Source organism: Condylura cristata, unplaced genomic scaffold (genome assembly GCF_000260355.1).
Source record: "Condylura cristata isolate star-nosed mole 26May11 unplaced genomic scaffold, ConCri1.0 scaffold00007, whole genome shotgun sequence".
In the NCBI taxonomy this organism is placed as follows: domain Eukaryota; kingdom Metazoa; phylum Chordata; class Mammalia; order Eulipotyphla; family Talpidae; genus Condylura; species Condylura cristata.
In genome coordinates this window covers 38,878,813-38,905,981 of record NW_004567108.1, presented here as the reverse complement: position 1 = coordinate 38,905,981, position 27,169 = coordinate 38,878,813, and the positions used below count along the sequence as shown (strand labels likewise).

General features: G+C 39.9%; 1 protein-coding gene across 1 annotated transcript in view; it reads left to right on the top strand.

The window, feature by feature from the left end:
- The window catches only part of PTCD2 (pentatricopeptide repeat domain 2), a 27,849-nt gene extending 6,129 nt beyond the window's left edge, over positions 1–21,720 (top strand). Inside the window, exons 4-10 of the mRNA XM_004678453.2 lie at positions 940–1,057; positions 3,866–3,944; positions 4,370–4,461; positions 7,712–7,825; positions 9,766–9,840; positions 17,159–17,272; positions 20,812–21,720. Coding sequence (XP_004678510.2) covers positions 940–1,057; positions 3,866–3,944; positions 4,370–4,461; positions 7,712–7,825; positions 9,766–9,840; positions 17,159–17,272; positions 20,812–21,036 — 817 coding nt within the window. The 3' untranslated portion in view covers positions 21,037–21,720. The remainder of the gene's footprint in view (positions 1–939; positions 1,058–3,865; positions 3,945–4,369; positions 4,462–7,711; positions 7,826–9,765; positions 9,841–17,158; positions 17,273–20,811) is intronic.
- Positions 21,721–27,169: the final 5,449 nt, after the last annotated feature.

The following is a 27,169-nucleotide window of genomic DNA, read 5'->3' as shown; positions in this document are numbered from 1 at the left end:
AAAAAAAAAAAAAAAGTACACATCATTCATTCTGTTTGGCCATATATCTGTTTACAGTAGAGTATCCATAATACTACTCTGACTTTCCTCTATAATTTTAGCTAAAGGTTAAAAAGTATTCTGCTTTTTAAGTGAGTTTTTCTCCATGGCGTTCATTCATCATATGAATGAATCTTCGTAAAATCCGATTTACATGTAATCAGAGTCACTTTGTCTGGGTACCTAAAGCAGAGAGTTGATGACTGAAAGTAAATTCAGCTAGCCATTTACCATTCTTCAGTTCTAAATGGCAGACTGACTGCATATAGAGATCTCAAGCCATATTATATCACAATCTTTGAAGCTAGCCTTTTCCTAAAACTAAACTTGAAAACTACATTGAACTTGTTTACCTAGGTAAGTGTAGCTCACACAAGCCTTTCCTTGAGCTGGAAAAACAGACTATTCTGAATTTTAAAATGCATTTGTTGATTGTATGCCCTCGTATATGAGGATAAAGCCAGGTTTGAGGGGGACAGAACATCACCCCCTCCTTTCCTTTGCTCTTCCTAGATGGGATACATACAATGAGACATTTCATTCTGATGGTCTTCCAGTTCAGTTGCCAGTCTATGCTGTTGCCTCATGTAGGCTCACACTCAGTCTAACAGGTTGTTGGTGAATTGAGAGAGAATTACAATATACATTTTCCTTTTTGTTTCACAGGGTATATGGGTCTCTTATCACCCTGTTTTTTTTTTTTTTTTTTTTTTTGCTGTTTGGTTGGTTTAAATGTCAGGTATACTTTTGCATTGCAGGATTCCTTGGGTTATCTCCAGTTTTATACTTTTGCCCTCATTCTTCACTGTGCTCCCTTATACCTGGCAGAGTGCATAGCTCGGCCTGTCTATCTTTTCCTGACTCCTACCTTGTCTGCCATTGACTCATTTTGGTCACCAGGTACCACGCAGAGAACAAAAATGTCACTTTGGGGGAATACAAGTTTGGACCGCTTTTCGTAAGGTTATGCTACGAGTTGGATCTTGAGGAATCTGCAGTAGAGCTCATCAAAGACCAGGTAGGTTACTGTTTGCTTTCTCTGAAGTGGGATTTCCTTGTGCTGGAGAGCAGGAATTTTCAGGGGTGCTAGAAAAGGCATCTCCTATGCACATTCTTCCCGGAGAAAATAAATTACCCCTTCCCTGCATTTTTAAAGTTTCCATGGAGTTGGAGCCTAAGAAGAGATATAGATCTCTTTACACACAGGCTTCCTCTCTTTTCAGGAACCTTTAGTAGGAGGTAGTATGACAGGTGGCTATTTGGAGGTGGCTTTCCCCTTTGCCCCCTCTCCTAACCCCAAATGTTTTTCTTTCTTTACCTGTGCTGTGCTCCTGTTTTATATTTTTACTTCTTATTGAAGGCAGTGTTGTAAAGTGCTTTTCTATTTTTAAGATACCTTGATCTCTTTCCTGATTTTCTTTTCCTAGAAACAAAGATAACAAAGATTGTTTTTGTGATTATTAATTGAATGTTTACTATATCAGAGCCTGTGCTTAAATTAAGCACTTCATAAATTTTATCTCACTTTTTTCCCACTGTGGCCCAGGTGAGGTAGATACTAATATTGTTGGCCAGTTTATGAGGGAATTGGGGCTCAGACATTGTAAATTCATCTCTGATCAGAAACAATTGTTCAGTTTTGGGGCAGGGGCTGGCCACCAGGGACATTTTGGTATTTCTAGGTACCACTACAACAAAATTGCCCTGCCTCTCCCTATTTTTTTTCTTTTTTTTAATAATATAACAGTTTATTTTTACATCATTTTGTACATTTTTTTTATCTCAATTGTAATCCCAATGGGTTTCCCCCCCTCCTTATTTTTTACGTAAAGTGTCCTGCCCCTGGTGGGACTGTTCATTCGTGGCTTGCCCCTCTTTCACAGGCTTACCTATATTAGAAAGATGACTGCATTGTGTTAGGAAGCAAAGAAAAGCTGCTTTCAGGATTGTTCCTAGTGAGCCTTTGTTTTCCCCTAAAAGCAGAACTATTCATATGTATTTACGTTTGAGTTTATATGTATTAAAAATCCTAAAGGATATATATTATAAATGACTTTATCATTCCAGGGCAAAATTGTAAGAAATTCTCACTTTTTACTTTATTTATTTTTGTAGTATTTGACTAATGAGAAGCATTATGCTATTTGTAATTAAAGGACAATGAAAATCTCACTGTGATAAGTCTTAGCTAGAAGTAGGATGATAAAAACAAACAAAAAGAAGAGGGAAGAAAACTTTTTGTTTTTAACTACCTGTGCATGAACCACCTGTGTGCGAGGACGCTTTCTGCATGGTATAAACTGCAGAACCAAGTAACATAAGCCCAATCCTGCCCCCGCCAGTGTAGGAGCCACCAGCCACTTGCACTTCCAGAGCCTTAGACAGTGGCCTCCCACATTTACATGTGCTGTAAGTGTAAACTACATGATGCATTTTTTAGATACTTGGTATTAAAAAGAGACTAAATAATCTTCCAGATTTTTTATATTAGTGATATGTTGAAATTGTGTTTTGGGTTTAGTCAGTGGCATAACATGATTAAAACTGATCTCATGTATTTTTACATTTTAAAAGGAGGCTACTGAAAATTTAGAACTCACACACTGCTCACGCTTGTGGCTGGCAGTGTCTTTTACTGAGCAGGACTTCCTGTCTTCCCGACTCACGTGGAATAGAACTCAGTCCTGCCTTTGACCTCCGGGCTTGGGTGTTTGTCTTGGCACCTGCCTCTCCCACCCCGGGCTCACTCCATGCCTTGTTCTTTCTCTTACACACTGTGTCCTTACCTTACACTAGATTGTTCTATATCGCAGTCACTGGGACTTGCTCCTTTGCTTCAAGGAAGTTTCCTCTTTTCAGAGAGCCTTCTCTGCCCACCTTGCCTGCCGCATTTTCTCCCTTCCTTTGTCCTGTTTCATTATTTTTCATAGCCCACAAAGAAATTTGAAATAATATATGTCTTTCTTTTTTGGCTTGTTTTACTCACTTGTTCATTGTCTCACCTACTAGAATTTAAACTTTACTTGGTGGCAGCCTCTCTAGACTTTAGGGCAGGGTGTGTATCTTGTTCATCTTAGTTTATTCTATTCACCTAGAACAGGGTCTGCATAGCAGCTTTTAGAAAGGAACAAACTTGAACAAGGCATTTAATGGCATATTTGAATATTACATGTCATACTACCATAGCATAGAAAATGTTAAGGAAATAACATTGAAAACCTTTTTTAAAATGTTTTTGTGACTTGTTATTCACAGTCTAACAATAAGTATATTTTAATAATTATATGACTATGATTATAATTGGTGATTTTTAATAATCTTTACTATGTAACAAATTATTTCAAAAGTCAAATAATCAACTGTGTATTGTTTGTTTGCCCAAAGGGGATTATAGTTCATAAGCCCTCCCCGCTTCCTTAGTCTTCAAAATTACTTATGGCTGTAATTTCATGTTAGTTTGCTGCCACCCAGGATGTGGGAGCCCTGCCAGGGTTAATTGGCATGTTTCTTTTCTCTTGAGCATGGCAGAGCCACATCTCATAAAGATATTCTTCACTGTATTTCTGAGGCTAGAGACTTCTTGCCAGACCTCCTGCCTCTGTTCATTGTGCCCCTTGCTAAAAGCACAGTAGCTGGGAGAATGAATAGTATTTTGATTTATTTTGAGAAATAAACTCTTAGTCTGTCAGAGATTTCTTAGGGAATTTAAGAGGCCAGATGAGCATATTATTAGCAAAAATAAGTCCTAGACAGATAAAATGCAGGGTAAGTAACTACCTTAATAAATTTCTACTTTTAACTAAACTCTATTGTTTTTACCCATTAGCATTTACAAGGTTTCTTCTCAGATTCCACATCTTTTAACATTTTGATGGATATATTATTTATCAAAGGCAAATACAAGAGTAAGTATTGCATTTGCTTGCTGAAATAATCTGCTGTCTTTGCTGGTGTAACAGTTGGGAAAATAGTGGACCATGCATAAATGAGGCTGATAGTCCTGTTGAATGACTAAATAGCTGAAGTCTTATTCTTTAAATGTGAAAACATTGTTGCATCACCAGTCATGCCTTCAGCTGAACACCCCAGATTTTACTTATGCTAAAGTTATAATAGGTATTAAAATATTAGTTCTTCTTTTATGGCCTGACCATTTATTTTGAAATATAGTTTATTTCAAATGACCTTGACAAAATAGCTTTAATTGTGCTGTAGTACACTTTCCAGTAGATGGTGCTGAACAGATTAGCACTCTGGGGATGAACAGTGGAAGACTGGGAACTCACTGGAGTGTGTCTAATACTACTGGCCCAATCCGGACTTTTGACAGGTGCTTTAGAAGTACTGATTGAGATGAAAAACCAAGATGTGAAGTTCAGCAGAGATACTTATATCCTTGCTTTTGCAATTTGCTACAAACTGGTAAGACTGTCTTGCCTTAACATTTAGAGCATTGTGGATAGTATTTGAGAGAAGATTTTTTTTTTTCCTGCAAAGAAATGTCACTTCCTCTGAATTCTTCCTATCTGGTACAGATATACCCATTTTAAATGTGTTCATTTTTAGAAAACTCATGTTAGCTACACTAGATAGTTTTATCATGGGAAAAGCAACTTTATTATCTTTTATCCTTTTCTGGCAGCTGTGTACATAGTGAGAACATGAAACTGCCAAGTTCAAAGTCTACTTTCTTGCTTCTGGGATCAGGCTCAACTACATTAAACCGGTCTTCTCCCATGGAAATCTTACCGTCCTTCATTGTCAAGCTCAATGGCTACTTTGTCCTCATCAGTAAATGTTTCTGAGTCCCCTTAGTTGGACACAATCGCTCCATCCTCCACTATCCCTTAATCATGTTCTGTTTATATCACATATGTGGCAGTTATAATACTGCCTGATGTGTACTGAGTTGATGCTCATTTCATCCTCCTCACTGGTTTGTTAACTCCTTGAGTCATTTTTTTATGCCAGCACCTAATACAGTGTCTGGCACACAGTCAACTTTTAATAAATGGATATAACATTAAAATGTACTCTGAGGACAGAGGGCATGATTCATAAGTCCTGATGTTGTTTCTGTGTCAAGACTGTTTCTTACAGACGAAACTGTCTTCATTATTGAAAGAATGAATGAATGAGTGAGTGAATGAATGAATGAATAAAATAGCAAAATAATCAGAATTTAGTGCATGACTGTCATCATTCATGCTATTGAAACTTTGGAAACTTGGATAAGAAACTTTTTATGCTGCAAATGAAGGAACATCAAGCAAGGTAGAAGATGGGTCTTTGAAAATGTTCCTGAGGAGTATAGAGATACCAGCTTTCCAAACAAGAGGATAATGGGTTACAGTCAAAGAAAAACCAACCTGGAAATTTAAAAACTTTAAGTCTAGTGTCAGTTTTAGCTCAGATTGCTTTGAAGTGGTTACTTAGTGGAATTCAGGGGTCAGCAAACTATATAAAAGACTAGGGAATAAATATTTTAGGCCTTGGGGACCAGATACAATCTCTGCCACATTGGGTTTCTGTCATATATTATTCATTTTTGGTTTCACAAACCATTACAAGTATAAAAACTATGTTTGCTATGCTCTCCATTGAGCCTGAAACTCATCGTTTACTGACCCTTGATTATTTAGACAACTTTTCCAGCCGTAGCATTTTATGATCTAGGGAGCAAAAAGCCACACAACACTTATGCATCAGTTGTGATAATCTAGTTTCCTGAAGAGAGTACACTCAAGTGGAGAGAATTTAATTTTACTACTTAGAACCAGAGGACCTTTCTCCCTGGACGTGTGTCCAAGAATAACTTGTTTCACTGAGTGGAGACCAGAACTGAAAACTTGAACTGGCCGGTCATTAAAAATTCCAGTCCATTCTAGGGAGTGTCCTTGCATCAAGTTCAGATTTCACTTAAGGATTTCAGTTGCGAGTCTTGTCATGACAAATATATAGGGAGAGGTCGGGCTGGTGCTGTGCTCATAAACCCAGTCTACCTACAGCATGTACCAAGGAAGAAGGTTCAGTTTTTCAGTTTCATTTCCATGGAATTCTTTGACAACTTATATTCAGATTACTATTCCTGTTTTCAAATATTTGACTTACTTGCGTATTTTCAAACTGGAAATTCCATCAGGAAAAATTTGCTAGTGTTGTCAGATTTTACTCTGTTCTGTAACATATGAACACGCTGACTCTTTGAGCTTGTACATTGTGGTTTCCCATGCCTAGAAATCAGGCAGCATAGATACTGCAGGTAAAAACTGCCTCAAGTCAGAAAATTGGCAAAGAGCTTAAAAATAAAGTTAATTTAGATTTGAACGTATAAATGTATATGTATGTATCCATGTATACATACATGTGTGTATGTATACACGTGTGTATAATATAATTATTTATTTTATATATTTTTTACATCATTCTCTTTTTTTTTTAAGATTTTATTTATTTATTTTTGTGTAGAGCTGGGAAGTAGGCTGGAGGTATGGGTGGTGAGAGGCTTCACCAGAGACAGAGAGGGGAGCAAAACAGACAGATCCATGAAGTACATTGCTGAGGGGAGCAGTGGGCGAGGCAGGAGAGGTCGCTGTGTCATGTGGGCTAGCTCCCTGCTTGGGGATCCAGCCCAGGCCCTTGCAGTGAGAGCTCTGAGATTTAACCCCGAGGCCACCATTCTTCATTTTTGTACAAGATATGCTTGCTCGGTACAGTCCCCCTGAAAGTCCCACCATCAGTTCACCCATGTACCATCATAATAGTCCCTTGTTCTTTTCCCGCCCTTATTTTGATCCTATTCCTTTCTCCCCACTTGTAGAATTTCTGGTTTATAGTCTCTTGTTGATTTTGATTTCTCCTTTATTATAATTCCTTTTTTCCCCCTCTGATCTCTTATGTGTGTACACACACACACATACACACACACATTTAAAATCTGGTCTGTTTGTAAATAGTCGTCATAGGAGGCTTATTCTTTTAAATGACTTGAGATAGGCTCTGGGAAGTTCTTACAAAAGGAAATCTGAAATACTGAGCACTGTTAATCATTTTATTAAACTTAAACGGTTCCTGATATTTATCTGTTGTTTTAAGGATAAAATAAGTTTTGTTTATAGTCTTCTATAAAGGGGGAAACCGTTAACTTGCAAGGCAGTTCTCCTGAACATTTTTTAGTTCCACAGAATGGAATGTTCTCCCTACTACACTGTTTACAATGGGAATCAGCAAATGCCAGGAACAGAGTAGTAAAAAGACAAAGAAGTGAAGCCCAAACACAAAACCAGAGCAGGACAATCACACAATGGGGACAGGTTCCAAGACAATAAAAGGGTGCACATGGGGCTTGTATTTACTATCAGGTGAACTGCTCTCCATATTTACATTTAATTGGCCCTGTCTCTTAGAAATATACACAGGAAGAAAGGAAAATTTGAATGTGTTTTTGTGAATCTGTTGCTTTGCAATACTGACATCAAAACTAGGACAATTCACTGAGATTCCAATTTAGCAGGATATAAATAACATCACTGCAAAACCTACGTGACCTGATCCCCCTTCCTTGTTCCACATCCCCACCCCCAGAGGCTGGACCTCACTGCTGTGGTCTGTCCCCCCAGTATCACACAAGTACCATGACTCTTACTCACTGAGCAATCCTGTCTCCTCCCAGAACAGCCCTGAGTCTTTTAAGATCTGTACTACGTTAAGAGAAGAGGCCCTAATCAAAGGAGAGGTCCTCTCCAGAAGAGCATCCTGTTTTGCTGTGGCATTAGCTCTGAATCAGGTATGGCTTTGGGGGACACATAGGGAACGGGCAGCACAGGAAATTAGAAATTACTCCTTTTCTTTGTTCTTGCTTTTATTTTATCTTTGTTCCTTACCGACTCTATCATAAAAGGTACCACTGCCCTTGGTACCATGGCACCCTACATTGATATATATGCCTCCGAAGTATGTTTCCATTTGTGGTTGACAATCTGACATGCATGGCTGTGTGCAGGGGGCTGGCCAAGATCCCATGGAGAATCTGGGAAGCTGGACGTTAAGAGAATTTCTCAAATATTTAGAATAAAAATTTCAGATAGTCTGTTTACTACATAATAGTCACAGAAAATAACTTAACTCTCCCCAAAGCTGAATGCACCCTAGATGAATGAGAACTCCTGAGTCAGCCTTGTAGAAGTGGGTCCATCATATATTCCTGGTTACACTCAAATAGGCTTATTTGCAAGAGGTTGTAGGCGTCTTTTAGCCTGCCGCCTCACTGGATAAATGGCAGCAGCTGAAACCCAGGGAGGAGAGAGGACCTCCCTGATGTCACACCTCAGAGAAGGTCCAGGAACTTAGCCACTTGATAAGTCCCTCCCAACATGGCCTGTTCCAGGACAGCAAAAATAATAGCTATGACTGGAGAACTCCTATTTATCATTAATTACACATGACAGTGTCAAAGTGATTCATTTCATTAATCACCGAGAAAGTCACTGAAGGACCAGGACTTAAGAATTTACACAGTTACAGTTACCAACTAGGCGATTGCTTCCTTCTCTTAGTCTGTCGTAGTAAGTCAGAGGAGACGAATGAAAGTCTCTTCTTAGGAATATATCTGTTTTTCTTTGTAACTCCTGTAATTTCCCTTTAAGTGTGTTGTAAGTTATACACACACACGCACATATACATATGGTGTGTATATGTCAGTGTTAGAACTCTTATATCGGTATTGTCATCTCTCACTATAGCATTATAAAATACTATTCTTGGTCTTATTTAATGCTTTTGCTCTAAATTCAAGCATGTTATTATTATTTTGTTTTGTTGTGTTGTTTCTGTCTTTTTTCCCTCATAGTTTCTTCATACTAATCTGCTGACTCTTTTTTTATTATTCATTATTGAAAAGCAACCATTTCTCTTAGTCTGTTGCAGAAGATTCATGTCAGAGAGAGCCCAGAACCACGTTATCATGTTCTAGGCTGGCTGGGGTTGTTCTCAATGCACAGTTTTGTCTACATGTACATGTAAACTTTATTTCTCCCTGAAACAGCCATGACTGGTTTGCTGTGGCAACATACTGCTTCCTGCAGATGTGATTTATTCTTGATTAACCTGAGCTCTACCACTAGAAAGACCTAGAAATTTCTCACTACTAGTCCGACCATCATGTGGACAGGAGTTGTTACCTATTAACCATAGTGTAAACAGGAATTAAGGTTTTTGTACTTATAATTTTCTCCTCATCTTTGAGAACAGTTTGTGGGCTCTTTCTGAAATGTAGCGCAATGTTCTCTCACTGCTTTTTCCAGAACTTCCCCATGCTCCATCTCCAATGTTTTTGGTAAAGCTTCCTACTCTTCAGTGGCTTGAGGCTTCTGCTCTGTTCTACTTATGTCAAAGATCGGGCTTGCATTTCTGTTTCTCATTCTTGTTTTTGTTGTGTTTGTTTTGTTTTAAGCTGATCCTAGAATGAGAAATTCCCACCTTATTCCTCTATATTAACTATTGGTTATTCATATTTTAGTCAGGTTTTTCAAAACATTCAGTAATATGACACCATAGAAAACATTTTATAGAATGTCATTTCTGATTGCCAAAAAAAATGTTTTTTTCTTTGTAGATTTCAAAAGCCTGTAGCACTATAAACAGGAATATCCTGACCTCTTTAAATGAGCTTTATATAGCAAAGTAATGTTCATCTGACTTTAAGTATTATGATTTTTTTTCTCCTAGAACCAAGTGGCAAAAGCTGTGTCCATTTTTTCTCAAATCCTGAAACCAGAAAGCATAATCTGCACTAATTTAAATGTAAGTGACTTCTTCATGGTTTAAAGTGAGACTTGAATGTAATAGAGTGATGTCTAGGTTTTTGGTCTGTGAACAATGCCTTTGATTTCCAAAGGCCTTTGTTCAGCTTACTCACAGACTGAGCTTTGTTGGATGTTACAGGGTAGCCCAAGTTTCCGGGAGTTCAGAAAGAGCTGGGAAATGTAGACAGACTCAGATATGAGATGCATCTAAATACTGCAGTTCTAACATGTAAGACCATGTGGTCACAAGACTGCAGATGGTAGAAAGGTGGGAGAGAATAGAGATGGCATCTCCTGTCTCTTTACCAAAAGCTGAGAGAAGCCTGCATACTAATTGTTTTCCATCCATGGTACCTGATTTGTGGAGTCAGTTGTGCCCTGATGTAGCAAGTGCTGATGAGCAATTTTCATTCTTGGTTGTCTGCCAGTGGCGTCTGTTCCACTGAGCTGGGAGTCACCTACACTTTCCTAGAGCAATGGAAAAATATTTTAACTGAAAGACAGAAGGTCCTTTTCTTAGTGACATCATAGTCCCTACTTAGTCATCCCGTATGAGGCCTTATTTATATGCTAAGTAGATTTAGGGAGTGTTGTACTTTCCCTAATACACCCCCCCCCAAAAAAAAAGAGGAAGAAATGCCTCTAACTTTTAAAAACACAGTTTTTGAAATATCAAGGGGTCAAGATGAAGAAAGCCTTGTCAGAAAAACAGAAATGTGTATACACCAATGTGACAGGAACTGGGATAATGGATCACAGCCAGCACAGTACTCCAGGGCTGGGGAGTAAAGGGCAGGGCAGGAATGGCCAGTAACTTTGAGAAGGGCATTGTTGAGCCAGTGCTCTAAAGGATGACAGGGCTTCGGGGCCAGAGGGATGGAGGTGGAAGGGCATTTTTTATTGGGAGGTTTGTTTTGCTGAGGGTTCTGTTTAAAGAAAATAGTAATAATATCCTTTCATTAGGAGAATTGAAAAAATAATTCATCTAAAGTAGTTAACATAGTGCCTGGTATGTAATTAATATTCAGTTGATGTTTGCTTATACAAGAATATTTGTTTGAAGTAAAGTATATTAAATAAGAAAGAATATTCATTAGTCCCAATTCCTAGAACCCAATGAATAGGACTCAGACCTAACTCCAGGATTTTGGGTTTTTAGTTCAGTTTGTAGTGATTATCCTCAAATGTCACTACCAAACCAGTGCCCAGATGACTTTCAGAAGAAGGACTAGATAAGCTTTGTGGTAAATTTCAGAGAATAAGGTCTGCTAAGAAGTCCGAGGTTAAGCCACCTTATGTTTGACTATATGTGTGTGTGTGTGTGTGTGCATGTATATGTGTATTATATATGTATATGTATGTATGTATATATATATATATTTTTTTTTTTCAAAATTGTTTTCATATAAGGGAAAGATGAATCTAAGGAGCCAGAAAGATAGAGACAGTGATAACAGAGAACCTGAGCAGGTGGATGAGGAAGTGGTGAATTTGGAAGGAAAAAACTCAGTACTAGAAAAATATCCAAAAGAAGATCTTACAGTTTGTAGCTTTCATGAGCCTGGGTGGGATGTTAAAGCTGTGAGCTAAGAACTGATTTTTATAAACCTGTTAATAGACATCATAGGAACTGATGAATCCACAAAAAGGGAAGGAAGAGGATCCAGAAATGACTTCTTTTTTTTTTAAAGATTTATTTATTTGTGCATACAGAACTGGGGTACAGGCCAGAGGCTCAGGGGCGGCGAGAGGCTTCACCAGAGACAGAGCGGGGAGCAGAACAGGCAGATCGACAAAGTACACTGCTGAGGGGAGCAGCGGGTGGGTCAGGAGAGGTCTGCCACGCCATGTGGTCACCTCCGGGGCAGGCAGGAATCGAACTGATGCGGAAGTGGCTTTAGCTTCTTAGTGCTGTGCTTTAACCCGCTGCGCCATCAGGGAGGGCCAGAAATGACTTTTTAAGACATTAATAGTGAGACAGGAGAAGCCTCAGAAAAAGATGGAAGAAAAACACAAGTCATAGAATCCAAACAGGGCTGGAGCCCTGCCTGTCAGAACCTGCCCACAGCTATACCCCAGCAGAAAATGCAGGTTGGAACGGTGGGTCAGCCTGCAAGGCTCACAGCCTAAAGCAGGTCTGGGAGGCCAAGGTGGCAAAGAGTCAGAGTCCCAAAGTTCACGTTACTGGAGCCAGTAATACCAGTAAGACAGACAGACTATGTAGCCTGCGGTGCCAGCAGACAGGGTACATGTTACCTTCTCTGCTTCCTATCAGACATGGACAGCTCTGGCTTCCAAGTGGGAGCTGGTTCTGAGAGCATGCCCACAGACAGACAGGAGCCAACCTGCTGGGAACCCACGTGGTAGGGTCAGATCGGAAAAAAATACAGGAGAGTGGTGAGAGGGGTGTTAGGTGGATCATGAGTAAGTAGCTTTTCCTAGAGTCAAAGGGAGGCTGTGGGGAACCAATAAGGCTTGATGGTGAAAAATTGAAACATGAGATGGGGCAGGGTTTTAATTAATTGAACTATAGGGCCATGCTAGATACTTGATATCCATTATCCTGGGTTCATTTTTTCAACACTGACAGAACAATATTTCTCCATTTTATCAGCATGGAAGATGAAGATTCAAAGGCTGATAAGTAAATTACCTTAGTTCTCCCAGCTAATCAAGTAGCAGAGTCAGGGTACTGGTACATTCAGATCTAACTGCAAAGCCTAGGATTTCCCTGTTAATCCAGAGGAATGAGAAAAGGGTGTGTCTCTCTTACCCAGAAATGGGACTAGCTCCTCCTGAATAATGAAAAGAACAGAAGGCCGGCTGTCAAAAATGAAGTCTCTTGGCGCATGGATTCCACATCCTCAAACTCAGATTCCTTGTCTATTTCAGGCTTTGGCTGTCTCTCCCGGCTTTTAGGAGAGTCTGGTAATGATTGTTGTGTGTGTGTGTGTGTTTCAATGAGAAAGTGCTTTAGTGGAAATAAAACGAGCCTGCTGCGAGAGAACTGCCCGCAGACTAGAAGGAGAAGCCGCGGCTTAGGCGCTGCGCCCCTCCTCTCACCACTAGGAAGACAAAGCAGCCGATAATGCAGCTGTGTGGACCTGTTTCAGGCCCACACTGCGCAGGGAGCTCGGATGGATCTCCAATAGGAGTATCCTGTCCGTTCCTGCCCATGATTTGGGTTGCAGAGTTAACTGTTGTCAGGGAAATGAAAGACAGTTTTCTTGTTTAAAAATTCTCCCCCAGGAAATTCTTCCTAATGTCCCATCTCAATTTCTCATAATTCAATATAAGCCATTCTCAGGTATAACAACCTTTCAAGGTCTGGGTCTCTGTTGTTAGAGCAGGTTTTTTAAACGTTTTTTTTTTTTGTTTTGTTTTTTTTAAGATTTATTTATTTGTACATACAGAACTGGGGTGCAGGCCAGAGGCTCAGGGGCAATGAAAGGCTTCACCAGCGACAGAGTGGGGAGCAGAACAGGCAGGTCGATGAAGTACACTGCTGAGGGGAGCAGCGGGCGGTCAGGAGAGGTCTGCCACGCCATGTGGATCACCTCCGGGGCAGGTGGGAATCAAACTCATGTGGAAGTGGCTTTAGCTTCTCAGTGCAGTGCTTTAATCCGCTGCGCCACCAGGGAGGGCCTAAACATTGTTTTAATGGGTCCTAGCTTCTCTAAGACTGACGCATCTATTTGGAATCCTTAAGGACCATTTGTTAATTATTAAGAAATGGAAACCTGACAAATGGGCTGAGTAGAGTCTGTACACTCAGAAAAAAAATGAAACTCATTTTTTTCCTGATCTACTTTAAATATTAATACCTTATACTAAAATCTTTTTCTGCTGCCAAATTGAATTTGAACTTACCTAATTTCCCTGCTCAACCTAATTTTCTTTTCATCGAAATTGCTCTTGCTGTCAGTATGACCCAGAAGGCTTGATATTCCATTTTCTCAGCTAATACTTGCTACATTGCATACTGCATTGATTTAGCAGATGATCTCATCAAGGCACATTGACGATGCCCTTTCAGTCTGAATTGAAACCCATCTTAAGAACCATAGCCCCCTCGTTAGCAATGCTGCTCAGTATTGAAGGATAGATTTCCACCTCCTTATATGAAAATAGCAGAGATGATCACATGGTAACTTTCTACTTTAATTCTGATTCTATTTTAATTCTGATCATTTCTTTAGAAATCTGGCAGTCTCCAAATGGTGTCCTATTTTGAAATCAAATTACCTTGTAGGGGAATTGTCAAGTGGTTAGTTTTGCTGCTTTTATTATTTACAGATGAATGTTTAAAGTCTCTACTCACTAAAGTCACACTCAAGTTCTGATTCATGCTAAGAAGTCTTTGGACTGAACAGGTAGGAAAGAAGATAGAACTCATTTCTCATAAATTCCTTGCAACAACATCTTGTCTGTGTCTATGGTTTGAGACTATACTTGGTAGCAATGTAGACCTCAAAAAAAAAGAAAACAAAAAAAAAAACAAGAATATATATAAATTTAGAGGACTTATTTTGCTTCCATGTAGAAAACCAGTCTAGGAGGACTGGTGTGATATCCATGATATCATAGACACTGGCTTTGTTCTGTATTTCCATACCACCATCCTAAGCATGTAATTTCAATCCCTTGTATCTCTTCCAGCAAGAAGTACATAAAATAAGGGACGTAGTTGGTCCTTTTAAGGCTGATTTTCCAAACGTCTCACCCAACAATGTATACTTGAGTAATATATGCCAGAATTTAATCTCATAACCACACCAACTTGCAAAGAAACCTGAGAAACACAGTCTTTGGATTCTCTATAGCACAGTATCAATTAAACTTAGGGAGTCCTGTTATCAGTAAGTGTGGGAGAGTGAATATTGATTAGAAAGTTAACAGTCTATATCCTATTGTGATACTCTTCAAATACAGTAAACTTTCAAAGAAAAAATTTCTGCATTTTTAAGACTTCTGTTCCTTTCTTAGTCAGAGACATCCAGTGACTTTCTTAACTCTCAAAGTCAGCAGTAAGAAGTACATGTCTTTTGTATAATTTTTCTTATCAAAATTCCCCTGCTCCTTTCTAAATCAATTTTCCTAGCCCTTTGTTTGAAATCTGTAAGATTAAAGCAATATGCTGCACCCTAATTTAGCTTTCCTTAGCTGCACTCTGAGACTTCGATTTGAGACAAGCTCCTACTTTTAAATTTTTTTCTTTGCCTTTCATCAATAACTGTGTTTCTTTTCAGTATTTCAAATATTGAACCATACTCTTGAATCCTTCCTGAATCAGAAACAGTTGCTAGAGACAGGAAGAGGAATTGGGAAAACTTACAAAGAAAATTTGAACTCTTCCAGGAACGCGTCATGAATAGTGTCTAGCATGGAGCCTGAGAAAATTCTTCCTTGAAAATTTTTGAGGAAATTCTTATTGTTGAGGATCTACTCAGTGTCAATCTCAGAGTTGTAGCATTAAGTAAGGTAGACTTGCCTTTGCCCTCAATAGGACAGACCACTGCCAACCAAACCAGGGTTTTTATTATTTTTAAGAGTTCTGATTCTTGATGTTGCCAACTCTATCTTGTGTTACCTACTTCTAAGCTATGAGTTAGCCTGCCCCTGTTTCATGAGTCTGTTAGAGGCTCACAAGACACTGAGAGATGAAGGACAGGTTAGTGTGCACAGCAGTAGCAGTAGCCGGAGGATTAACATTTTTGCATCAAGTTTCTTGAACCCAGTTCCTGTAGCATGATGTAAAAAGGTCTACAAGCATAGGTGCTAAGAGGAATCTTGAACTTGGAAAACCAAACTCTCTTATAGTGAAGCATGTCTTCTCCTTGCTCTGCACACTACCTCTATCCTCCTGGGCTGTCAGTTACACAAACATCCTTGAAAGGATAGTCCGGAGTGGAAGTAGTCAGTGCTTCTGTTTGAATATGAGAAACCCAAGGAGGGGTGTGTCCCAACAAAGGAGTGCCCATGATTTCGCCTGTGCTTTGAAACACTGATTGGGCCTGCCTTTCAATCTACATAAGTTCAAAGCACCAAAGATAACCCTTCATTCTCACCTACTGCTCAGTAAACATAAATTGTTACAGAATGAACCACCGAGAGAACTTTGCTGGCTAGGTATTAAAAGGAATGTCACTTCTGAGATGGGGGGAAAAATGTACAAAATGATGTAAAAATAAACTGTTATAAAAAATTAAAAAAAAAAAAAGGAATGAAAACCACCTATTGATCAAAAGCCTTAAAATGCTTATACCAGTTGACTTACTGTTTTGTTTCTGGGAATGAAATCTAGGGAATGAACAAAGTTTTTAAATGTATACACATTTATCAACATAATAAAGCATGCTATTGTTTTATTTGATGTATTATTTTATTTGTATTATAGATAACTAATGCATTCATCATTAAAAATAAGTTTTTCTTTTCTAAAATGTCCTCATTCTATGAAAAAGTGATCATGTATGATAATTAACAAAAAACAGAATCATATGGGGGGATAAACACATTTAGAAGGTAATACATGACATTGCAAACAATGGTTAGCATTACTTGGTAAATTCTGAATTTTCATTTTCTTTAAATTTTTCCATATTTTAAAAATTGTACTATTGAATATTGATTATAAAGAGGATGGGGGAATATGTTCCTTTTTCCTGTGTTAATTATTCCTGAATATGGGGACTTACTAGTGGCATCATTTTGAAAATCTAGTATGATACCCATATGTGAAAGTTCCTTAATAGCTCAGTGTGAGTAGACTTGCCTTATTTAGACTTTAGCCAGCTTCCACTTTTTACCTGCAGCAACCTACATGTCTGTTATCTCCCAACCTAAATGAATAGGTAAATGGGTAAAGGTAAATGTATCATTTGCCATTTGCCCCAGAGTCATTCTTAGAAGATTGTGTGTCATGCCCTAAGAAACTAATAGTACTGTTTACTGGGCATTACTTCCTGTGTGCTGATATTTCATTTAGTATTCACAGTTACTCAAAATGTAGAATGGCTAGAGTTTCAAGCTGGTCACCACTGGTGCCAGGATTCCTGCCCAACTATGCAGCTCCAAGATGCAGGTTCTCCTCATTTCTACCTGTAATCAAGTTTTAAAGTTGTGGCATTTTGATTAACTATTGGAAAGCAAGTTTTGGCTGATGAACAAGGAGACAATGAAGTATTTTTTGAACTTGCACAAGCACAATTGTTAGGGAATTGCATAAAAGCAGAGTAGATATCTAAACATGTAGAATAACAGAGCACATTTCTCCATGTTGAATACTTAACTTGTCCTTGCTTCTTTATGTTTAGCTAATGATCCATGTCCAATCAAATATGTTGAAAGACCTGATAGATATACTGAAAGATGCTGCAGAAGGAAATTTATCAAAATTTGTGAAAAAACATGAGTTCTCAGAAGAAGTGGTGAGTATGAAATCGCTAGAGAAGTCACTTAAAGATGAAAGAGCACTCTTTAAAGCGTCCACTTGATTTCTTACTTCTATAGCCCACCCCCTTAAGGAGACTGTCAAATAGAAAGGCATTGTCTTTGTATTGTTCCTGTTCTAAGACTCCCATTTGTGGACACAAAAATTTTCTTCCAACGGGATATATATAGCCTCTGAAATTCAGGCAGAACTTTCCCCCACACTTTTTATGGGTCCCCGTATTCTTTTTCTTCTTTTCCTCGAACCTTCAGATACCTTCTCCCTGCTCCTTGCTCTCAGTTGATAACCTTGTGTCCTGTTTCACAGAGGAAAGAATAGCAGTCAGAACTGTGGTCACTTCAGCAGCCTCTTGCTCTCCTTCCTGTCTGCTCAGCCTTCCCTCCATCTGCCCACCTCTCTACAGTCAGCTCCCCAATTGTGCCCTGAAACTCAACCCCCCACCCTCTTCAATGCATCTGGGTATCATCAATGTCCCCTGCCCAGTGGATCATCCCCATCACCAAGCAATAAACTGTAGCATCTTTCATTTAAAAAAAAAAAAAAAGAACCCTCCCTTACTTAAACAAATGAGAAAGCATTTGTTTAGATAGAAATACTCAGCCTCATAAAGTCGGTTCCTTCCAAAGTAAGGTGGTCATGTAATATTCCAATAAAAATGCCATTAGGTTTGTTTGTTTGTTTTCCTGTGAAATAGTAGAACCAGCACAGCCTAGCAAAAGTAGCTAGGAAAACCCTATGAAAGAAGAATAGTAAGAGCTGCAGGACCTGCCAGATACTAACTATATTAAAAATTATTTATTTAAATTGTTTTTAACTCCCAGATAGGCCACCTACCGGGGTCATTGAATTTTTTTTTTATATAATTTTTTTTTAAATGTAGAGAAAGAAATAATTCCTTAAAATCAAAAATAAAATGAAATAAATGAACCCACAGGTCATAGTGATGTCTCTATAAGCACACAAAGAGGGATTATTGCAAGTCCTTTGAAATTCAATAATTTGTCCATCATTGGAAGTGTAAAACCTAAGGGGAAAAGAATTGTAAAGAAATTATAAATTATTGGCAGTGATCATATAGTTAGTGATGATGCCGGTATTGCATTTTGAGTGGAACAGGGAGCTGTTGGTTAGTCCTGCCTCCCTTCTTTTCTCCCTCCTCTTGCCTTCTAGTGCTGGGCTGGAATGGTGTCGGAGATGGCAGATAAAGGGCAAGGGGCTGCTTTCTCACCCACCCCCCAGCCCTAGCCCATTCTCTCACTTCTACCTGGTAAATGGAAAATGTCAGAAAACTAACTAGACATGAAATGAAAACATCAGATCAGAAAGAATAGACTTCTCAAATAGCAATCATCGATAGCTTCTTTCTTTTGAGGCCTTAGCTCTTGGTAGCTTGTGACCAACCCAAACCATTCTGGAGTAAGGTTAGTAACTAGAGGAGTCGAAATTAGAAGCTGAGGATAAAGTGCAGTCATGCTTGCGCCGCTTCAGTTTCCTCGGCAGCTTTGATGTGCCAGTCACCCTCGGTCCTTGTCTGGCACCCCTTTACCCCAGCAACATGACGAAAGCAGCCACACAAAGCTCACTTCGAAAAACACTGTTCATTTTTATCTGACTTTTTGAGTTTTTTTTCTCCTAAGCCTATAAGACTGATTTACTTAGTGAAAAAACTCACCCTTCAGTTCAGTGTATTCCCCGAGTCCTGTATCTCAGGGAGTGAGTGGCTGGTTGAGAAATGAATTGATTAAATATAAACCCTAGGGCCCTGAGCTAGTTCTAAATGTGTGTTTGTGAGGCTACATGTGGAATCTTTGATTATAAAACTCTGTCCTTTGAAATGCTGTATTTATTGTTATACCAGTAGTTTTGAAAACGTCCCATGTATGGAGAAAAGACTATAAACTTCCATAGGTGCTGCTTTACCACCAGAGGAGTGTTGAAAAGAATTGTTGGGTTTCCTGCAGTTGTGTTACTGAAGCCTCTCAGATACCAGCTATTTTTCACTGATTTCTTTTCTAAAACCATTCAGAAATGCAGTGTAATCTTTTCTTCTCATTGTGGAATGATTCTAATTACACTTCTGTTGTTCTTGAGTGATGTGAATATGGTGTAGACTCTGCAATCAGATCAGAGTTACCCCAGCGTTGAGTATTCCCTTTGCTTCTTTGGGGAGCCTTGGGCTGTGCATTGAGTCACAGCACCTTGAAGATGAGGACCAGACACACTTTATTTGATAAGAAGTGCTTCCCTTAATCTGATGGTTCAGCGGGGAGCCCTTGTTTCAAAGGAAGGTGTGCAGGTTGCATACAGAATTAGTCTGTCTAGAAGATGACCGAAGAATCTGTTAGGAATCTTGATTACAATTAAATTACATCAAGAAGGCTGTTAGGTTTAAACTAAGTAAGCTATTGATTTTGGTCAGAAAGTAGCAGCACATTCTCATTTTGAGATTACCCATCTTTGCTGAATTTAGTAGGCACCATTCTTAGACTTGTGACTCTAGTATTCGTACCTCTGTTCCAGACCTCTCTTCCCTGTCCTATACTTTTATATCCAACAACCTTTTTTTTAAAAAAAAAATATTTATTTATGCATTCAGAACTGGGATACAAGCCAGAGGTACAGGGGCGGTGAAAGGATTCACCAGGGACAGAGAGGACCCCCAACAACCTTTTTTAACCTGTCCTCTCAGACATTTCATAGGCGTCTCAATCATATCCAGAACAGAACTCAAGATTTTCCCTTCCGAGTCTGGTCCCCCCACCTTCCCTTGCTCGGTGAATGACACTGTCCATCGTGCAGTTGCTGAAGTCAAAATTGGAAAGATATCTTTGATTTCTCCCTTTCTTTCACCTCTTCAACAAAAAATCCTTTCAGTTTAACCTTGAAAATAGACCTCACATACCTCTACTTCTGCTTTTGATACATTTCCCAGTCTGAACCATCATCTTCTCTCACCTGGGCTAGGATGGGCTCCTCCTCCACATCATTGTCCTCTAATTCTCTAAATAGCTTTTAAACCTAAGTCAGACCATGTCCCCATTTAGACTCCCAAAAGACTTTTAGAATGAATTCCAAAACACTTTTTCATGGACTATAAAGCTCCATGTAATTTTGTCATGCCTTACTCTTGTCATGAACTTAGACAATCTTGCTTCCATTGCTCTCTGAACGAGCGCTCTCTCTCTCTCTCTCTCTCTCTCTCTCTCTCTCTCTCTGGTATGTTTCATTGCATAGTATGCTCTTTTGGACCACCATCCCCCCCCCTTTTGTAAGATATTAAATAACCTCCCTTTTACAAGATAATCAGTTAATGGTTTTCAAGTACTAATTCTGAATTTTGTATGTAGCTTGGGAATTGCTTATAGTCAGTCATTCCTCCACGGGCCTTTGCTTTCACCGTTAGGTACGCACTGTATACTTGTACACATCTATGTATGTCTGTGCTTGGAGAATAGGAAAAACAAGGAAGGAATCTTGCAGAGATATAATGATAATGTTCCTCCTGCTTTTTTCCAGCTCGCCAAAGTGAGGGAAAAACTGAAGGATGTACCCGACCTTGTGGCCAGATTTGATGAGATCCTTGGGAAACTGTATATAAATGGTCAGGTCACCACTTACACTCTGGATGCTCTGCTCTGCCACACCCCCAGGAACAGGAGCTCCCACTTGGTGCAATTAAGCAAGAGGACAATCAGCCGCCGGACCTTCCAGCCACTCAGCCAGTCCCTGTGGGCTGAGTAACCCTAGATTCAAGCCCCTTGTCCTACAGAGATGGAGTAAGCTTGCTTCTTCCTAGAAAATTGGCACAGTACACCAGTGGACATATAACAACACCTGGTCTCCTCCTTAAATCTCCGCGTTCGTGGAGTGCTGGCATAATGACTCGAAATGTGTACATGTTGTGTCACTGTGAAGGTCTAGATAAAAGCAAGCAAAACTCAGCTCCCCCAGAAAGGAGCTTTTCTCCTGTGCAAACTGCTGAGGATCCTTAAAGGAGTGTGGTCATGTCTTCTAGTCCAGCTTCCAGTACCAGAGTGGAATACAGTAAGCCCTGGAGGGAAGGAGTTTCACTGGAAGTGGTCAGCTTTAAGCTTCAAGGGAGTAGTTACTTGCAGCAAGTTACTGTTGCTCAACTTGGGAGCTCTGAAACCCTCTTCTATAATACAAAGAAACAACCCAGGATTTTCTCACTGTCATCATTTATCTGTGACCCAAAATAAAAGATATTTGAGCCCTTATCTTTCCATCTATAAAATAATAGTACCTACATGAATCTGTGCATTGATTTGAAATTTTCATTTAAGGTTTAGTAGGGTTGAATTTTTTCAAATATAAGAGCAATAAAAAGGTTCCTGAGAAAACTTGGGATTATGTTTTATTTATTTAATAATACAAATAAAACCAGAATTTGCTCTCTTGAGTGATTACTGCTTTAGTCATGGACAAATGAACCCCAACAAATACCACATTATGTACTTTGTATTGTTAACTTTTCTATGTGGGTCCTAAATAGTTCATCTTATTTGTTAATGATTTTCTCTATTCTCTCTTAGGACATTGTATTTTTCTATAAAAATAAATGTGTCACAAGAGCAGGTCAGAAATTCCTCACGCTGATCCATCATTGATGATTTGAACGATAGCCCTGGTGAGTTTGTCCTTCTCTGGGCTCTGTGTTCAAAAGAAAGTCCACAGTGACCCCTCTCTCTTATACATATTGGACGCCCCAGTAATGTTCACGGCTTTCAGCCACCTCCCTCAGTCCTTCTTCAAAAGCTATGGCTGACTTCATTGTTATTCTGAGGCAAGAATTGTTGATAGAATAATTTTAAACTCAGTCTCTTAACACCCCATCCATAAAATGATATCCAAAGCCTGGCCCTCCCTGGTGGCGCAGCGGGTTAAAGCACAGCACTAAGAAGCTAAAGCCACTTCTGCATGAGTTCAATCCCCGCCTGACCCGGAGGTGACCACATGGCGCGGCAGACCTCTCCTGACCCGCCCGCTGCTCCCCTCAGCAGTGTACTTCGTTGATTCGCCTGTTCTGCTCCCCACTCTGTCCCTGGTGAATCCTCTCACCGCCCCTGCACCTCTGGCTTGTACCCAGTTCTGTATGCATAAATAAATAAATCTTTAAAAAAAATGATATCCAAAGCCACAGCTAGTGTGAGGTGGAGCTGAGATGAAAATCCAGGTTCTTAATCGTGTGTCCTTTTCATTCTACCACATCATAGCTCCTCACAGAAGGAAAAGGAAGCTTTTCAGTGAACGAATACTAAAGATACGCACAACTTACAGGTAGCCTGGGTTCGCCTCAATTTCCTCATTTGTTAATGGACTAATAATACTTCAGAGGCTCGCTGTGAGAATGAATGAGGCAGTAAGTGTGCAGGAGGCAGAGTGTACCAGGTACAAAGCACATGCCATGTGACAATAACTACTGTTATTACTGCTAGTTGAAGAATTACATAAACAAATGACTTTCGTCCTGCTCAGAAATATTAGGAGATGCTTCTGTTTATGCTCTAGATAGTATTAGCTCCATTTTAAGAAAATTCTCTCTGCCTTCACGACTCTAATTACATCTTGTGTATATCGGGTGTTAGCAAAAGCAAAAAAAAGTCTTTGAACTTCTCTACCTCCAAAGTCTTAGGGAATTATAGGGCACACTTCCTGTCCCCCAATTTATGTCTTCTCCATGTTCACACAGCTCATTCTAGTGGCTATTACGCCCTGGTGAATGTGACCCTGGTGTTAGTGAGCAGCCTTTCATTAGAAAAAGAGAAAAGAATTTTTGTGCATAATAAAGAGCAGCGTTGCCCTTGCCAGCCCCCTGCTCCAGAAGTCTCACTCCGGTAATGAGGTGGAGAGGGAACTTTAGGGGGGTGGAGGAGGGAGAGACCTGTCCCCCCAAAATAGGTATTTCTCAAAGCTAAAAATAATTACAGAAGTATAAACAATATAGATTATATTGTGCCTCTGAGGACTTACTATTCAGCCGTTTCTTTCAAAAACGTTTCTTTGCAATTGATGATTTCCTCAATTTACTCATTCTAACATGAGAATATTTTATGGGACAAAATATCCTATCCCCAATTCTGTTGTGTGCCCTATCAATTGCTTTCACTTGCTGTAAATTTTGCTCCAGAATCCAGAAGTGAGCATGATGGTAGAGCACGTCAACAAGAGGGATAGATAAGCCTCATTACCTAGATGATAGCAGGACACACCAGAACTTAATGGCTTAAAACAACATCCCTTGGGGCCCTCGCTGGTGGCGCAGCGGGTTAAAGTGCAGCACTAAGAAGCTAATGCCACTTCAGCCCCCAGCCCTGGAGGTGACCCACATGGCGTAGCAGACCTCTCCTGACCCACCTGCTGCTCCCCTCAACAGTGTACTTCTTTGATCTACCTGTTCTGCTCCTCACTCTGTCTCTGGTAAATCCTCTCACTTCTCCTGCACCTCTGGCCTGTACCCTAGTTCTGTATGCATAAATAAATAAATATTTTAAAAAACAAACAACATCCATCATTTAATTATTTCTCATTGTCCTAGCATTTCACAGGCAGTTCTTACTGAGGGTCTCTTAATTACAGTAAAATGATGGCTGGGACTGCATCTGCCTCAAAAACTTCCTCACTTAATAATTCTGTCAGTTAGTGCAAGGGCCTCAGCTGGGCCCTGCTCACCTCCATGTGGTTTCCTCCTGGCTTAGCAGCCAACTATGAGGGGGAAAAGTGTCCCGAGACAACCAGTTAGAGCTGTTGTCACCTGTTGGGACCTAATGTCAGAAGTCACATAATTTCCCCTCAGCCACAGCTCCATCTAGATTCAGGAAGAGACCACATCTCCCACCTTTCATGGTAGGAATGGTGAAAATTGATGGATGTGTTTTAAATGACCAGAGATAGATTTTTACCTAAAAAGCTCTTTAAACTCTCTTTTTTCTTTGCTACTTTCCTAATTAAGGCCACTGTCATTAATCACCCAATTTCAACTATCCTCTATGCTGCAGCCACCATGAGGCTTCCAAGACAAATTTGTTCCCTCAGAGCCCCCTCTGAACAGAGCTCAGACTAGAATGGTTTCTAAAGTCCTTTTGTAGCCTGACTCAGGATTGCCCATCCAGCCCCATCACCAACTCCACACCTCTTCTCCCCTCTACTGATGGTTCAGGTAATAACATGACTGTATCTGGACTGTATTTTCTGTCCCACCTCCCCCTACAGTCAGTGAAGTGAGCCACCCATGTGCCCTCTATCTATCAACATTTCCATACTATCTTTGCCTATTTTCTATTCTTCATTAGATTTACATAGGTGTCTTGTCTATCTTGTGTTACCACCTAAAATGCCCCCACTATTCTTTCCTGCCCATTTTTCAAATGCCAACTCATACCAGCTCTTCCGTAAGACATTCTTTAGTTGTCACCTAAGGAGTCTCCATTCAATCAGCCAGTCTACACTGAGCATCTAAAAAGGACAAAGCACTATGAAAGCCTCTTGAGATGCCACAGGGAAAAGACATGTAAGAACCTTTTGAAAGCAGAACTTTTTAACCTGCCATCTTGAACTTCAAAACATTTTTAACTAATCATTTGTTCTTTGCTTCTGTCAGTAGTATTCATTACAGATGCTGTTGTGAAAGAGACCAATTCTGGGCAGTTTTAGCCAACAGTTTCCTTGAAGATGAGTCAAATTTTGAACTTATTCATGATGAATATTACTGGGAAATTATGGTGAGGTCAAGATTTATCTACTACAATTCAAGTAGACAACTGTAAGATCTCTTTCTTTACAAATGAACAAAATTTTTTTATGAATGCTGTTTATATTGAGACTTGAAAAAGAGGTTTATAGAAGACTTGATCATACTTAAAGGATATTTAAGCTTTGGTTTCTTTTTGACAAAAGTTTGATCTCTCGCTAATTTCTTACCCCATTATCGTAGTCAAGAGGACAGCTGAATCTAGGTTCTCAAACTTGAGTATCAGTGCCACCTGGAGAATTCATTCAAACTTATATTATTGGATCCATCTCTAGAGTTTTTGATTCCTAAATAGCAGAGGCCCAAGAATTTGCATTTCGAGTAAATTCTCAAATGCTGGCCTGAGGACTGGTTTTTGTTTTTGTTTTTGTTTTAAAGATTTATTTATTTATTCATACAGAACTGGGGTACAGGCAGAGATGCGGAGGGTGAGAGGATTCACCAGGTACAGAGCGGGGAGCAGAACAGGCAGATCGACCAAGTACACTGCTGAGGGGAGCAGCGGGCGGGCCAGGAGAGGTCTGCCACGCCATGTGGGTCACCTCCAGGGTAGGCGGGGATCAAACTCATGTGGAAGAGGCTTTAGCTTCTTAGTGCTGTGTTTTAACCCACTGCATCACCAGGGAGGGCCTGTAAGTCACTATTTTAAGAGGAGGCTTGTGTTTCTTCCTAGCACAGCAGGTTTTGGGATCCAGATCCTTTCTATGGGACCTCTCAGCTCTGTTGTGAGGAAGAAGAAAGAGCAGGAAAGTGTGGGTTTGTCCTGGACCTCTAAGCAAGCATCTGCTGTGGTGGTATATATCCCAGCAGGCCTTTCAGGGATTCATGCTGGCACCCACTGTAACTTTGTCTCTTGCTTTTATTCCGAAGTTGACCTAGCCCATGTCTCTGAGGGGAAAATGTACCAGAAACCTCTGAGTAACCAGGAATGCATAGGGCATACCAGCATGGTGGCATCCAGGCCTGTCACCTGCAGGCCTGGCTGGGATATACATTGCTAAGTAGTGATGTTCACATCCCTCATTGTTCCTGATTCTCTTTCCCCACCCAAAGTGAGGCCAAGGTGATTACCCAGAAGAGCCAACTGTCACCCTATCACTTAATCCCCCATATCTCTGTCCCAGACTGTGAGATCATCCTGTTGAATGACAGTTAACATCACAAAAGAAGGCATAACTATTACAAGGAACTGCTCTAAAACTAAGCAGCAGGATGTATCCTAATGTATCTCCCTGCACCCCATGGAGACACATGTAGCCATGAAGACTCAAGAAAATTAAGGTGATCTTTAAGTTTCACTTCAAATGCCAAAGCATTTGTTTCTCTCTGTAAGGAGCTGACAAAGTGTCATTGCCAGTTTAGATGAGCATCATCTTTTCTTTGACACAGGTCGCAGGGAATTTCTTTGCTCAGATAAGGCATTCAACAACAGGGCTTTGTATGCTAGGATTCATAAAAGAAATCAAAGAGCAAAACAGCTAGCATGTAGCATCATTCAGACCCTCAGCAAAGCACTTTGTATCTCATTTAATTCTCAGGAAACCCCCATCAGATATTATCTCATTTCACAGATGAGGAAACTGAAGAGGCTTGTTCTCAGAGGTTTAAGTTACTTGTCCATGGATGTGATAACAGGGCTTGGGGGAGCCCAGAGGCCCTGTGTTAGAGCTCACTTTCTTAACTCTATCTCTGGGTATTGCTGCTCTTAAAGGCAGCCATGTGAGTGTGTGTGTGTGTGTGTGTGCATTTTCAGGAGAGGTTGTCTGCGCTGTTGCTTCAACAGAATCTCAAAGGGGCACTGAGCAAAAAAAAAAAAAAGAAAAACCACACACACGCACACATCCATACACACATTTTATGTTGCATGTTATAAATACACACATGTATACACATATACATTTGTGTGGGGGGGGGGGCTTTTTGGGTTTTTGTTTATTGTTTTTTAGTAATTCCCTTCCTTTTTCATTCATATACAACTGAAGAACTTAAAGTAGACAGCAGAGGGCGCTCTGAGTCACTATTTTTGAAAGCGAGTCCATTTTTTAAACTAGCATCTTCTGTTGCTATAATTCACAGAAAAAGGTCCATATTGCAGGATAGCCGATA